General features: G+C 44.1%; 1 protein-coding gene across 3 annotated transcripts in view; it reads right to left on the reverse strand.

Annotated features, from left to right (window-relative positions):
• Positions 1-8152: 8152 nt before the first annotated feature.
• Positions 8153-13864, reverse strand: part of tmem245 (transmembrane protein 245) — a 257862-nt gene continuing 252150 nt past the window's right edge. For all 3 annotated transcript variants that reach the window (XM_070881138.1, XM_070881139.1, XM_070881135.1), the window contains one exon: positions 8153-13345. In XM_070881138.1, coding sequence (XP_070737239.1) covers positions 13300-13345 — 46 coding nt within the window. In that variant the 3' untranslated portion in view covers positions 8153-13299. The remainder of the gene's footprint in view (positions 13346-13864) is intronic.

Raw genomic sequence — 13864 nt, forward strand, 5'->3', positions numbered from 1 at the left:
GGTACTTTGCAGAATGGCAGGCAGTGACTAGTGGGGTACCGCAAGGTTCTGTGCTGGGGCCCCAGCGGTTTACACTGTACATTAATGATTTAGATGAGGGGATTAAATGTAGTATTTCCAAATTTGCGGATGACACCAAGTTGGGTGGCAGTGTGAGCTGTGAGGAGGATGCTATGAGGCTGCAGAGTGACTTGGATAGGTTAGGTGAGTGGGCAAATGCATGGCAGATGAAGTATAATGTGGATAAATGTGAGGTTATCCACTTTGGTGGTAAAAACCGAGAGACAGACTATTATCTGAATGGTGACAGATTAGGAAAAGGGGAGGTGCAACGAGACCTGGGTGTCACGGTACATCAGTCATTGAAGGTTGGCATGCAGGTACAGCAGGCGGTTAAGAAAGCAAATGGCATGTTGGCCTTCATAGCGAGGGGATTTGAGTACAGGGGCAGGGAGGTGTTGCTACAGTTGTACAGGGCCTTGGTGAGGTCACACCTGGAGTATTGTGTACAGTTCTGGTCTCCTAACTTGAGGAAGGACATTCTTGCTATTGAGGGAGTGCAGTGAAGATTCACCAGACTGATTCCCGGGATGGCGGGACTGACCTATCAAGAAAGACTGGATCAACTGGGCTTGTATTCACTGGAGTTCAGAAGAATGAGAGGGGACCTCATAGAAACGTTTAAAATTCTGATGGGTTCAGACAGGTTAGATGCAGGAAGAATGTTCCCAATGTTGGGGAAGTCTAGAACCAAGGGTCACAGTCTAAGGATAAGGGGTAAGTCATTTAGGACCGAGATGAGGAGAAACTTCTTCACCCAGAGAGTGGTGAACCTGTGGAATTCTCTACCACGGAAAGTTGTTGAGGCCAATTCACTAAATATATTCAAGAAGGAATTAGATGAAGTCCTTACTACTAGGGGGATCAAGGAGTATGGCAAGAAAGCAGGAATGGGGTACTGAAGTTGCATGCTCAGCCATGAACTCATTGAATGGCGGTGCAGGCTAGAAGGGCCGAATGGCCTACTCCTGCACCTATTTTCTATGTTTCTATGTTCAGTAAACTATTATAATTGATGTATTCTTTGATATTGCTTATTTGTTCTTTCTAATAAGTCTGTTCTGTAGTTAAAAGCCTAATCTGTGGTCTGAAAGAATGATTATTCCATTGCTTTCTAAAGTTTCAGTGGTTACAAAAGTGCTTGTGACATATATAGAAAGCTAAATACTTTTCAAGGTTTTTGTTTTGACGCCAGGGCTCACAATCTAACAATCGGGTGCATATGGAACGTGGTCTTAATTATAGTGGAGATTTGTGGCACTGAGAGCAAGAGGAATATCTGAGTGAACAAACAAAAGCCTAATAGACCTTTGTGTAAAACCCAGATCTGCATTTGCCTTTATGAACTTTTCTACTTGAACTCTCATTTTAAAGATCTATGGGCTAGACTTTCGGCACATCATTGTCCATATAAGCGCTGAGATGCAGGCTATCACTCATATTTGCTAAAAAGTGGAAATTAGCGCCTGATTATCGCTGGCCCAACTTTTGGCACACATGAATGTGCTGCATTGCCCGGCCTACGTTTAAAAAAAAATGAAGTCATCCGCATGCAAGGCCGAGAATAGTGCTGAAAATGGAAACTTGCGCCCAATTATCGCCGACCGCAGCTTTTGGCATTTCGCCCACACTTCGCCGAAATGATTGCTGGCCGAAAAGTCGCTGAAAAAAAGCTGCACTCACCTGACCTTAAGTCAGCACTACAGATGCCATTTTGAAACTTGGAGGATCTGTACTGAAAGGCTGCTTCATGTGCTTGTGAGAAGAATCAATTTGTGAATGATTTTAACTTGCCAATCATTCTAACCACATTTGTATCTGTTGAGGACAAATTAAGGGCATATATAGCGATTTATAGTGATGGGGCCTGTAATTTCTCAACCAGTATTGATCACTAATCACATGTTGCAGAATAGAGATGGGAGAAGGTATATTGAAGAGCATTATGTGCCCAATGAAAGAGATGGCAGACTGTTGCAGAGGAGATGTTACACCCAACGCATTTACAGGGATAAGCGATCATACGTGAACTTGGCTGATAACACAAGCGTTAGGAGGCTGCACTTCCAAAAGGAGGTCATCAGTGAGATATGCCAGCTAATTAAGGGAGATCTGCAGCATACTAACACCATCAGGACCGCACGGTCCATTGAGGCGAAGGTTACTGCAGCACTTTCCTTCTACGCATCGGACTCCTTTCAGGCCTCTGCTGGCGACATTTGCGGTATCTCTCTGCACACCACACATTGCTCCATTCAACAGGTGACTGAAGCTCTTTACACACACAGGATGGACTTTATAAGCGTTCCTATGACCAGGGAGGCAGACTGAGAGGGCTTTGGGTTTCTCGCGAATAGCAAACTTCCCCAAGATGCAGGGAGCAATAGACTGTACGCACATCACCCCGCGACTACCTTTACAGGATGCAGAGGTGTTTCAGAACTGAAAGGGATTCCACTCCCTGAATGTGCAGCTCGTTGTCGTACACAAGCAACTACTGTCTTTGACCTGTTTAACAGTCAGCCACAAGGTCACGGTTGGATGCTGGGGGATAAAGGAGATGGCCTTGCCAGCTGGCTCATGAACCCCCCCCCCCCCCCCCCCCTCCGTGCAAAATCCTCAGATGGAAGTCGAGAAGCGCTACAATGAGAGCCATATAGCTACACGCAATATCGTCGAAGAGAGAATTGGAGTGCTTAAGCAGCGCTTCAGATGCCTGGATCACTCAGGAGGCAACCTATAATATTACCCTGAGGAGGAAGAGGAGGAGGATGACGAGGACCTCGGGGAGGACAATTAGTCTGCCGATGTACCCATGCCCACACGCCTCCTCGCAAGACTGGAAAAGTCCCACGGTAGTTATGCAGCTGCAAAACTCTTGTGTCAGCAGCTCATAAATGAACGCTTTGCGTGAACTTACATTGGTGACAGTTACAGTTGCATTAGGTTTCATCCTTGCCTGGCCATTGTCTCCAACCATTGTATTGATGTTTTACCTTGCGTTATTAGAAGATACTTCAGGACAATTGTAAAGTTAAATAAAAATGTTTAATAATTAAAGACAAATTTGAAAATTTTTACAACAAACATATATAACATCCATCCCCCCCACCGAACATTCAACAATGTTTTTAACACAACAACAAGATAACACCACCCTCATCCCCAACAGTGAACATTTAACAAAAAACCTTGACACCCCCTCCTTGTAGTAAGCCCCTGTTTAAATCCCCGAGTAATAGGACCAGGACATCTTGCAGCAGGGAATCTCGAGGCCTGCTGCTGTGGTGGGGGGCGACGTTGGCAGAATCTCCTTAGGGGCTGGAGGAGAAGACGTTTCCAAAGAAACATCTTCTGAGTCAGAAGGAAGTTCTTCCTCGTGACTCGCATCTGTCCTGGTACTTGGTGGAACGGCACCTTGCGGTGCAGTGTCGTCTCCTGACACTATCGCAAGCCGCAAGGCATGGACAGCATCAGTCGTTTGCCCCATTGCCACAACTATCCGCTCCATGCTCTCCGTTATTCGTGCAGACATTGTGACAATGTTTCCGGTCAACCCACCAATCGCCTGGAGGAGCTCTCGACCCATGTCGACGCTCGCCCTTGACAGTGCTACCATGTCCTCATTAGGATCTGCCCATCGCAGCACGTGCCTACCTCGCCGACTCAACCTCCGTGAGGTTGGCATGGGCACTGTACACCTTGGAATCGCCTGCTGCAAGCCGCTTGGCTCCACTACTTCATCTGTCGATGAAGATGTAGCCGCAGGTACCACAGATGACAAGTGGTCATCTTCCTCCTCCTCAGTAGTTTCCTCCTCTGGACCCGTGGTGATGACCACCTGCAGCGACAAAGGGGTTGTTGCAGGGGCCTTTCTTTGCGCCTCGGTAGCTGCAAAACATAATTGAGGGCATGAGAAGGGTAGACATGAGAATGCTAGCGCTGCACTGGCATATGTCCAAGAAGCAACACTACTGCAATAAATGTGGACGAGAGACATTTCATATGATTAAATCATTTGGTTGTACATCCACGGAAATCTCTGCCCCAGAGAACTGTGAAGGCTGGGTCATTGAATATATTTAAGGCGGAGATAGACAGATTTTTGAGCGATAAGGGAGTAAAGGGTTATGGGGAGCAGGCAAGGAAGTGGAGCTGAGTCCATGATCAGACCAGTCATGATCTTATTGAATGGCGGAGCAGGCTCGAGGGACCAAATGGCCTACTCCTGCTCCTATTTCTTATGTTCTTATGCTGTTAACCTGAGAGCAGTACAGAAGCTGCATGCATAACATGACATCATTCATATATTATAATGAAATGCCGTTAAATTACTTTAAATTACCACTGGTTTACCACTGCTTTACACATTACTCATGTGGCGCAACAACGGGATTTGCACCCCATGGGTGGCAGAACGACTGTGTCTGCCCACTAGTGCTGCAGCACGTTTCTCCAAGACAGTGAACGGCTGTGGTTCAGCGGGACCTCCTCCGGTGCATCTCTGCTCCACCCGATTCTTAGATATCTTCCTCTGCAAACGTGACAAGAGCATGACATAAGCTACTTGACTAGGTACTATTACGGAAAGACAACAGATTCTAACGTTATATGCTAATTCGGTTTGTATCCCCCAGAGGGGAGAAATCAGGACCGTTGGTGAGCTCGGCAATGACAGGAGTGTAATGGGAGGGGGCACTGTGTCCATGGGCTGTGCTCGGAGACCTCCGTGTGGCCGGAGCTAATGTCCCAAAGTGTCCAGGGCAGTCAGTTAGCCAGGGCAGCTCTCCCCCAGTCCAGGCTGGGTAATAATGTAAGTGACAGCAGCATGAGAGTCTGGGTAAAGGTGCCCGGACCCCTCATCGCTCAGTCATGCCCCATCCACCAACTTAACCCAAAAGGAGACGGTGACCAAATAATTTTGAAATATGGCTATGCCAACCAATGTTCTGCGGGAGAAGCCCAGTAGCATCATGTGTAGAGCCTTTGCAACAGTGAAATGCACTGTGGAGCATGTGGCTACTCCAGGGAGATCTGTAGTGGTGTTTTCCATGTCAGAGGTGGTAAAAAGCATACGGAGCCAGGCTGTGCATCCAGTCACAGAAGTGATGCAAGCTGCAGCAGGTCCTGGTCAGGGCTCATCTGCCAAGATGCGTGAGTTATCCCAATCCCAAAGAGGCTCCTATGCACACTAGCCAGCCATTCCACACACTCCTGCCATTGAGTTAGCACCTAGAAGCTAGGGTTTAGAGCACCAATCTAAAAGTTCAACTTTACTGAGGAGAAGGCATTGTGGTGGAAAACATTTTGAACGTGCACACAATGTTTACTTATTAAAAATATACTGGCACTAAAGTTGTTGTTTGTGCAGAGTGTTCTTGAAAAAGTTGGGAGCAGATTTCATCAGGTGGTATGAGTGGCAGATTTGCAAATTGCATTGAAAATGGAAGGCACTGCATGTAAAGCCATCTGTGTGGATGCAGACAGGAGTATTAATGCAGTGGGCATATTTCCAAATTATGAGGTCATCGATACAAGAGCTTCATGAACTTCTGTTGCAGGCAACAACATATTCTTCTCAGGCTATTCCTGTACCCTCTCTGATGTTGCCTCTTTGCACTGATGTTGCCTCTTTGCAAGGTGAAATTGTACGACATGAAGTACCCAACGCTGCTTGAAATCTTAGCAGGACAGTATAGCAGAATGTCCCCTGACCCCCACAGCAATTGCCACAAAAGCTCATCTAAGACTGCAGTGGCAACAGGACAAAAAAACCCAAAAGGGTTCAAGTGACCTAACATGTCGCAATCTAAATCCTGCTCTCTCTAAACTGATTTCCACATAGCGCAGCACCAAAAAATCCTCAACAATGGATAGGTAAATTAAACTGTTTAATGAATAGAAATTACAGAAATTGATTGAATAGCATAACATGCTTCTTTTACATGTATCCACCTATAGTCTGTCTCAATGTCAGCAAAACTGAAATCATCCTATTTAGCTCCCACCAGCATCCATGTGCCTCTGGCCTCAACTGCCTTCCAGCCACCTCAGGCTTCATCAGCACTTACGGAACCATGGCATACTGTTTAATCCTCAGCTTCCGTCCCCACACCCACTCCATTACTAAGAGGCTTTCTACCACTTCTGCAACATTACTCACCTCCACCTCTCCTCCCACAACCCCAATCCTAGTTAATTTCTTCTTCTCAAGGTGGAACCTCTTCCTAATCAGCCTCCCTTACCTCACCAATAAGCTTCAACTCATTCAAAACACTGAGCCCACATCCTCACCCACTACAAGTACCTCACTCCCATCACTCCATTCTCTCCACTGGCTCTCGATCTCTGTAAATTGACTTCATCACTTTCAAGTCCTTACAATGACTTTAGTCCACCCTCTTCCTCTGCCTCAAGGCAGAGTGATAATATATGAAGTGAAACATAGAAAATAGGTGCAGGAGTAGGCCATTCGGCCCTTCGAGCCTGCACCGCCATTCAATAAGATCATGGCTGATCATTCCTTCAGTACCCCTTTCCTGCTTTCTCTCCATACCCCTCGATCCCTTTAACCGTAAGGGCCATATCTAACTTCCTCTTGAAGATATCCAATGAACTGGCATCAACAACTCTCTGCGGCAGGGAATTCCACAGGTCAACAACTCTCTGAGTGAAGAAGTTTCTCCTCATCTCAGTCCTAAATGGCCTACCCCTTATCCTAAGACTGTGTCCCCTGGTTCTGGACTTCCCCAACATCGAGAACATTCTTCCCGCATCTAACCTGTCCAGTCCCGTCAGGATCTTATATGTTTCTATGAGATCCCATCTCATCCTTCTAAACGCCAGTGAATAAAGGCCCAGTTGATCCAGTCTCTCCTCATATGACAGCCCAGCCATCCCTGGAATCAGTCTGGTGAACCTTCGCTGCACTCCCTCAATAGCAAGAGTATCCTTCCTCAGACTAGGAGACCAAAACTGAACACAATATTCCAGGTGAGGCCTCACTAAGGCCCTGTACAACTGCAGTAAGACCTCCCTGCTCCTATATTCAAATCCCCTAGCTATGAAGGCCAACATACCATTTGCCTTCTTTACCGCCTGCTGTACCTGCATGCCCACCTTCAGTGACTGATGAGCCATGACACCCAGGTCTCATTGCACCTCCCCTTTTTCTAGTCTGCTGCCATTCAGATAATATTCTGCCTTCATGTTTTTGCCCCCAAAATGGATAACCTCACATTTACCCACATTATACTGCATCTGCCATGTATTTGCCCACTCACCTAATCTGTCCAAGTCACCCTGCAGTCTCTTAGCGACCTCCTCACAGCTCACACCGCCACCCAGTTTAGTGTCATCCGCAAACTTGGAGATATTGCATTCTATTCCTTCATCCAAATCGTTAATGTATATTGTAAAGAGCTGGGGTCCCAGCACTGAGCCCTGCGGCACCCCACTAGTAACTGCCTGCCATTCTGAAAAGGACCCGTTTATCCCGACTCTCTGCTTCCGGTCTGCCAACCAGTTCTCTATCCATGTCAGTACATTACCCCCAATACCATGCGCTTTGATTTTGTACACCAATCTCTTGTGCAGGACCTGGTTCAAAAGCCTTTTGAAAGTCCAAATACACCACATCCACTGGTTGTCCCTTGTCCACTCTACTAAAGAAAAAGTAAAATCACCAAAGATCTCTGCAAGTAGAAATGGCCATGAACAGGTTGCTATGGGTGATGCAGCCTAAATGCCAAAACATATTTTGGTCTATTTCATGAAATAACAGAAGCATATCGTATCAGGGATTAGGAGATGATGGGTGATATTAGTCTGACTACCAATCTTGTGCCACACATGGGAGTACTGAGGGCTGGTAAACTTGAAAATATACTCAGACATGGAACATCAAATACAGTAAACCACTTCTATACTTTATTTTGAAAGCTAAATTTTAGTGTTTTGAAATGTTCTGCAAAATATCTATTTAGTCATCACAGATACCTACTTCTGCAAATATAATCTGTAATAAGGTAATTGAACAACAGCACTTATTAGACATATTTTATATTTTTAATTTTTGTATTTAATAGTGTTTATTGTACAATAAAAACAAAATGTGGAAATAATGCTAATTTATCATATCCATACCTTACAACACATTCACTGCTTTGGACCAAATGTTAAGTTTACAAGCAAAAATAAAATATCAGCATACTGTCAAAATTGTTACTTTATGCACACTTGAAATTCCTTGAACAGATTCCATCAGATACTGCAGCTTTTATATTTTATTCGGGATGCATTTGCTTTCAATGTACCCAAGGGAAAGTGTAGGAACCCTCAGAAACTAGAATAATTTCATATAAAGAGAGAGTAACTCATTCAAAAGGGAATTATAGGTAAAACTTGTTACATCAGAATATGTTGCTGTAAATTAAATCACTCTTTTGTCAGACTGCACACCAAATAAAATACATTAATTACAGTTAGAATCAACTAGTAACCGAGAAAATGGCCCATATAAATGAGCATTTTTTTATCTGTATCTCATTAAACAGTATTAGCTGTATCACCATTTTAGAAGTTTAGTAGCAATCGATAATCCAAATTTACAGAACGTATTGCTGCAAGAGGCTAGGGCAGTATGACCTAAATTTATACAAATGTACAAAGTAAGTTTAACTGAGTTGAATTAACCAACATGGTTTCAGGCAGCAGAATTATAAAAGCAAACTATAAAACAAAATTGATAAATGTAATAAATGTCTAAAATAAACATTCACGGCTCATATGCTCTAGTAGTAAAGAGTTTTAAAAATGTAGTAAGCGGAAATATAATTTCCTCTCCACCCCTGTCCCCCCCATCCAAAAATACAGTTCTGCACATCATTGAATGAAATTATTCTCCCAGTACTCTTAGTAATCATTAAATTCCCTGTGAAAAGGCAACGTTTTCTAAATTATATTTAATCATATGATAATCTGCTCATCGCAATAAAACTATTTAAAATAATTTTCTTATAATCCCTCAAGTTTAAAGACCCTATGAGCAAGAAAATGAATAAGCATTGCTCTGTCTTCAGCAGTGAAATACTGTGTAAAAATGACTATGTATTCAACTATCAGCATTTATAAACAAGAGCAAATGTGTGCTTTTTTTTTGCTATTTAATTTTTATTCCCCTCCCCCTCCCATTTAACAGCTCCATAAATCACATACTTTTTAATCCTTTGAAAATGGAGCTTACTTTCTTCAGCGCATATTTTGCAATTTATGTTTCCATTAAAGTGTTGGAATTATGATGAAAAGGATTTAGCATTTACACACCTATATTCAAACCATTTACTTTGTTGACTAGACTGTGTTGTTTCTATACCAAATTCAAGGAAACTATCCCCTTTAGCCTTTTACAAAAAGATCAAAGCTAATGTGCATCAAATCTTTGATTTAAATATATTATAGCTTTCCCTAAAGCCTAGTGTACTTTAATAGAAAACACAATTTAAGACCGATCCATAACATATATTAGTGAATTCTTGTATTGCTGCTATGGTCTTAGGCTTCAATTTAATAATTCTTTATAGCCAATCAAATATCTGCGGTAAAAATATAGGGGCCAAAATTGCCCACCGCTGAAAATGGGACGCACCGACCGTGTTTCAACTGTTTTTACCAGCATGGATGATGCGGCGGCCACTAAGGGGCACAATGGACTGCGCGGCAGATACAAGGGAAATGCAAGGAACAGCACCAACCCCTGTCCATGGCCTTCTTTGACCTCACAAAAGCATTCGACACCGTCAACCGTGAGGGATTATGGAGCGTCCTCCTCAGATTCAGCTGCCCTCAAAAGTTTGTCACCATTCTCTGCCTGTTCCACGATGACATGCAAGCCGCGATCCTGACCAACGGATCCACCACAGACCCATTCCACGTTCGGACCGGGGTCAAGCAGGGCTATGTCATCGCACCAACACTTTTCTCGATCTTCCTTGCTGCAATGCTCCATCTCACTCTCAGCAAGCTCCCCACTGGAGTGGAGCTAAATTACAGGACAAACGGAAATCTGTTCAACCTCCGCCGCGTCCGGGCCAAATCCAAGGTCGTCCCATCCTCAGTCATCGAACTACAGTTCGCAGATGACGCCTGCGCATACTCGGAAGCCGAACTCCAAGCCATCGCCAACACCTTCACCGAGGTGTACAAGAGCATGGGCCTTACATTAAACATCCGTAAGACAAAGGTCCTCTACCAACCTGCCCCTGCCACACAGCACTGCCCCCGGTTATCAAAATCCACGACGAGACCTTGGACCATTTTCATATTCAGGAGCCTACTGTCAACAAGGGCAGACATCGACGACGAGGTCCAACACCGTCTTCAGTGTGCCAGTGCAGCCTTCAGTCACTTGAGGAATAGAGTGTTTGAAGACCAGTACCTCAAACCCGGCACCAAGCTCATGGTCTACGGAGCAGTGGTGATACCCGCCCTCCTATTTGACTATGTACAATAGGCACCTCAAAACACTGGAGAAGTACAATCAATGCTGCCTCCACAAGATCCTGCAAATTAATTGGCAGGATAGGCGCACTAACGTCAGAGTTCTCGCTCAGGTCAATATCCCCAGCATCGAAGCATTGACCACGCTCGATCAGCTCTGCTGGACGGGCCACATTGCCCGCATGCCTGACACAAGACTCCCAAAACAAGCATTCTATTCGGAGCTCCAACATGGCAAGCGAGCCCCAAGTGGGCAGAGGAAATAATTCAAGGACACCTTCAAAGCCTCCTTGAAAAAATGTAACATCCCCACCGACACCTGGGAATCCCTGACTCAAGACTGCCCAAAGTGGAGGAAAAGCATCCGGAAGGCGCTGAACACCGAATCTCTTCACCGAGAGCAAGCTGAAGCCAAGCGTTGACAAGAGTACGTGGTAACCCAGGCACGCCACCCACTTGTTCCTTCAACCACCGTTTGCCCCACCTGTGACAGAGACTGTAGGTCCCACACTGGACTCTTCTGTCACCTGAGAACTTATTTCTAGCGTGGAAGCAAGTCATCCTTGACTCTGAGGGACTGCCTATGATGATGATGGCCTCTTGAGCAAAATTCTGCTCTTTGGCTTTTTTCCCCCAGCGGACCGGAAGTTGGTCATAATGGGGGCAGATGTGCAGTGGTGAACGGAAGTTGGCACAGGAGAGGGACAGAAGTTGGGAGGCGGGTGAAGTGTCGCTGCTGTCAGTCATCAGCAGAGTGCTGATGACGTCATCACGGTGCCGCGTCACCACGTCTATCCCCTTCACTTAAAGGGGAGATCGGTGCGATTCTTTAAGTTCGGTCCACTGGGCCACCAGGGAGGGTTTTGGCCATGCCAGCAGCCTCGCACCCAAGAGAGGGTGCCAGGCTGCCTGCTGGCAGCCCGGCTGAACCCGGGGGCATAACTGTCGGCCCGACATGGCAGTCGGTCGATTAAAAAAATGGATGGCGGCCATGGCAGTAGGTCCTCCCCTTTAATGGCAGCCGCACTGCCATTTTTCAAGTACTCCAAGCACAGTGCACTGGCAGAAAAAGCTGCTGGTGTCACTGAGATCTGAAATCCTGCCCAGCGTACAGCGATTAGCAAGTAAAGCTCCATGAAGCAGGCATGCTTGCAATACAAGTGCTTTATCAAGGCCCCATTGTGGGGTATTCATGTGGCTGTTGATCCAAGAGATTGATTGCTGTTTAGGAATAGGCAGAATGAAGAAGCAGTGAGAATTTTTCCATGTGCTCTAAGGGAATTAAGACCTGACCCCAGTCTAATGTTCCCCCCCCACTTCCCCCAACTGAGCGGCAAGGATGACATGCTGAAATCCTACTGGCTTCTATGGGATGATTGCCATAGTAGCCCTAATATTCAGATGGCCCAATCCCTGGAATTTGGGATAGAGCAAACAAGTGGGTAGAACCCCCACTCCACCACACTTATGGAGGTGAAGGAGGACTTCTGGAATTTCTACTCCTCAGTCTCGAATGGCAATCTACATTTATTGGTGAGTTTACTCTCGGGCCCTCCCACTGCTCTGAATTCCATGCTTTGAACAGAAAAGCTGGCACCACCCTGCAAAGTGCACAGTACCCCCTTTGAAAATACTCCTGGGGAGAATCCTGCCCATTAGTCATCTAGATAAACTTGCTCTTGTGTTTGGCAGAAACACAAGAAAGCAAAGTCTCTATATGATACATAATTGTGACTACAACATACAGTTAGCAAACATAGCACTAGTTATAATATTATAGTTGAGCCAAAAAGGTCATCTTTGTGGAAAAATTATGCAAAGCAGTAGTTTAAAACAATTGTAGTTAGAAATTATAAATTTATGTCTGTACAGAATTGCACATAAATACAGTAATTGCAAATAGATAATAAGTTATTTTGGATAAAATTGAAAATAGAATGGTACCACAGCATGTTCAGGGGTTTTCACTAAACGGCTCTTATTTACAGTCAAGAACAGCTTCAGGAGGCGGCTGAGAATAGGGCACCTACACCAACCTCACGACAGGAAGCTGCAACCCAGGATAAAGCTCAAATATCCTCAAAGAAATAGAAAATGATTTTGTAAATTCCATGCTGAAATAGTGTTATTCCACTTACATCGCAGATGTGCTTTTTCAATGTGGAATTTTTATAGTTTTCCATTATGGGGAAGGGATTAAAGACAGCTTAGCTGTGCAATATTCAAGACTTAACTAGATCATCTGAAAATACACCAAACTCTTAGTGCCAGAGTATTTAAGAAAACCGGAGTAACCAAAACCATACAACTTGTTTCCAATATTTTAGCAGCCTGCACAATATTCTGTTTTCAAATCACAAGAATGCAAATAATTTGAAACACGCCCTTAGAAGGTATTTTAAAAGATAAAAGAAAACAGCATTTCAAACTTTCTTGGTGTCAAATGTGGTAATTGAACTAGAACTGTTGATCATTTGTAACTAAACTAAGTTCCAGAAGTTACAAACTTTATATCTCCCAAATTCTGGGCTGTATTCTTGGCAGTTGCATTTATGTGCAAAATAATGTGATGAAGCACATTCTTTACGCCCACCAAGCACGAGTGAAAAGTTATTTTCCTGCATGGCATTAGGTAATGCAACTTTCATCTTTGGAGTGTACAGGAAGGCCACAACTGTGTGAAATTCAGTGCAGGAAGCGGCAGATAGATGAGCCTCTGACTAATATGGGAAAAACATTCGGTCATTCAGTACCAGGCTTTGCTTCCTCAGGATTATCCCCAAAAGGCCTGAAACAAAAACAAAGAAGAAACACAACAGCTATCAACATGTTAAATGCACTGACGGATATTCTCCAGCTATGTTACTTTGAACATAACTTTTCACAGACATTTAAAACAAATTCCAAGTAATTTAACCCAAAATTAAGCTATTTAGAAACTTCAATTTCTTTCATGAAGCTGTGTGTCGGATGTGAAATTAGTGTATTACAGGAGCTCTTTTGTGTGCAAAGATCCCAAAATTTCAATTGTAATGAATGAGTTATAATGGCCTCACACACAAGTAAATGAACTTTGGTAATGCTCTATTTATTCTAAGGGGTAGTTGTATAAATGCTCCAGAATGCATATAGATTAGTAAATGATCATCTACAGTTAATTTAATTTTACATCTTCACTACATTTAATTATTTTTAAATTTACGTGCATGTACCAAATAAGACAATAAATAAGAAGCACAAATACATTATAAAGTAACCATGTGCAACTCTTAAATGGCTAGTATCAGGAATTACTGACAAATCACAT

Source organism: Pristiophorus japonicus, chromosome 5, assembly GCF_044704955.1.
Source record: "Pristiophorus japonicus isolate sPriJap1 chromosome 5, sPriJap1.hap1, whole genome shotgun sequence".
Lineage (NCBI taxonomy): Eukaryota > Metazoa > Chordata > Chondrichthyes > Pristiophoridae > Pristiophorus > Pristiophorus japonicus.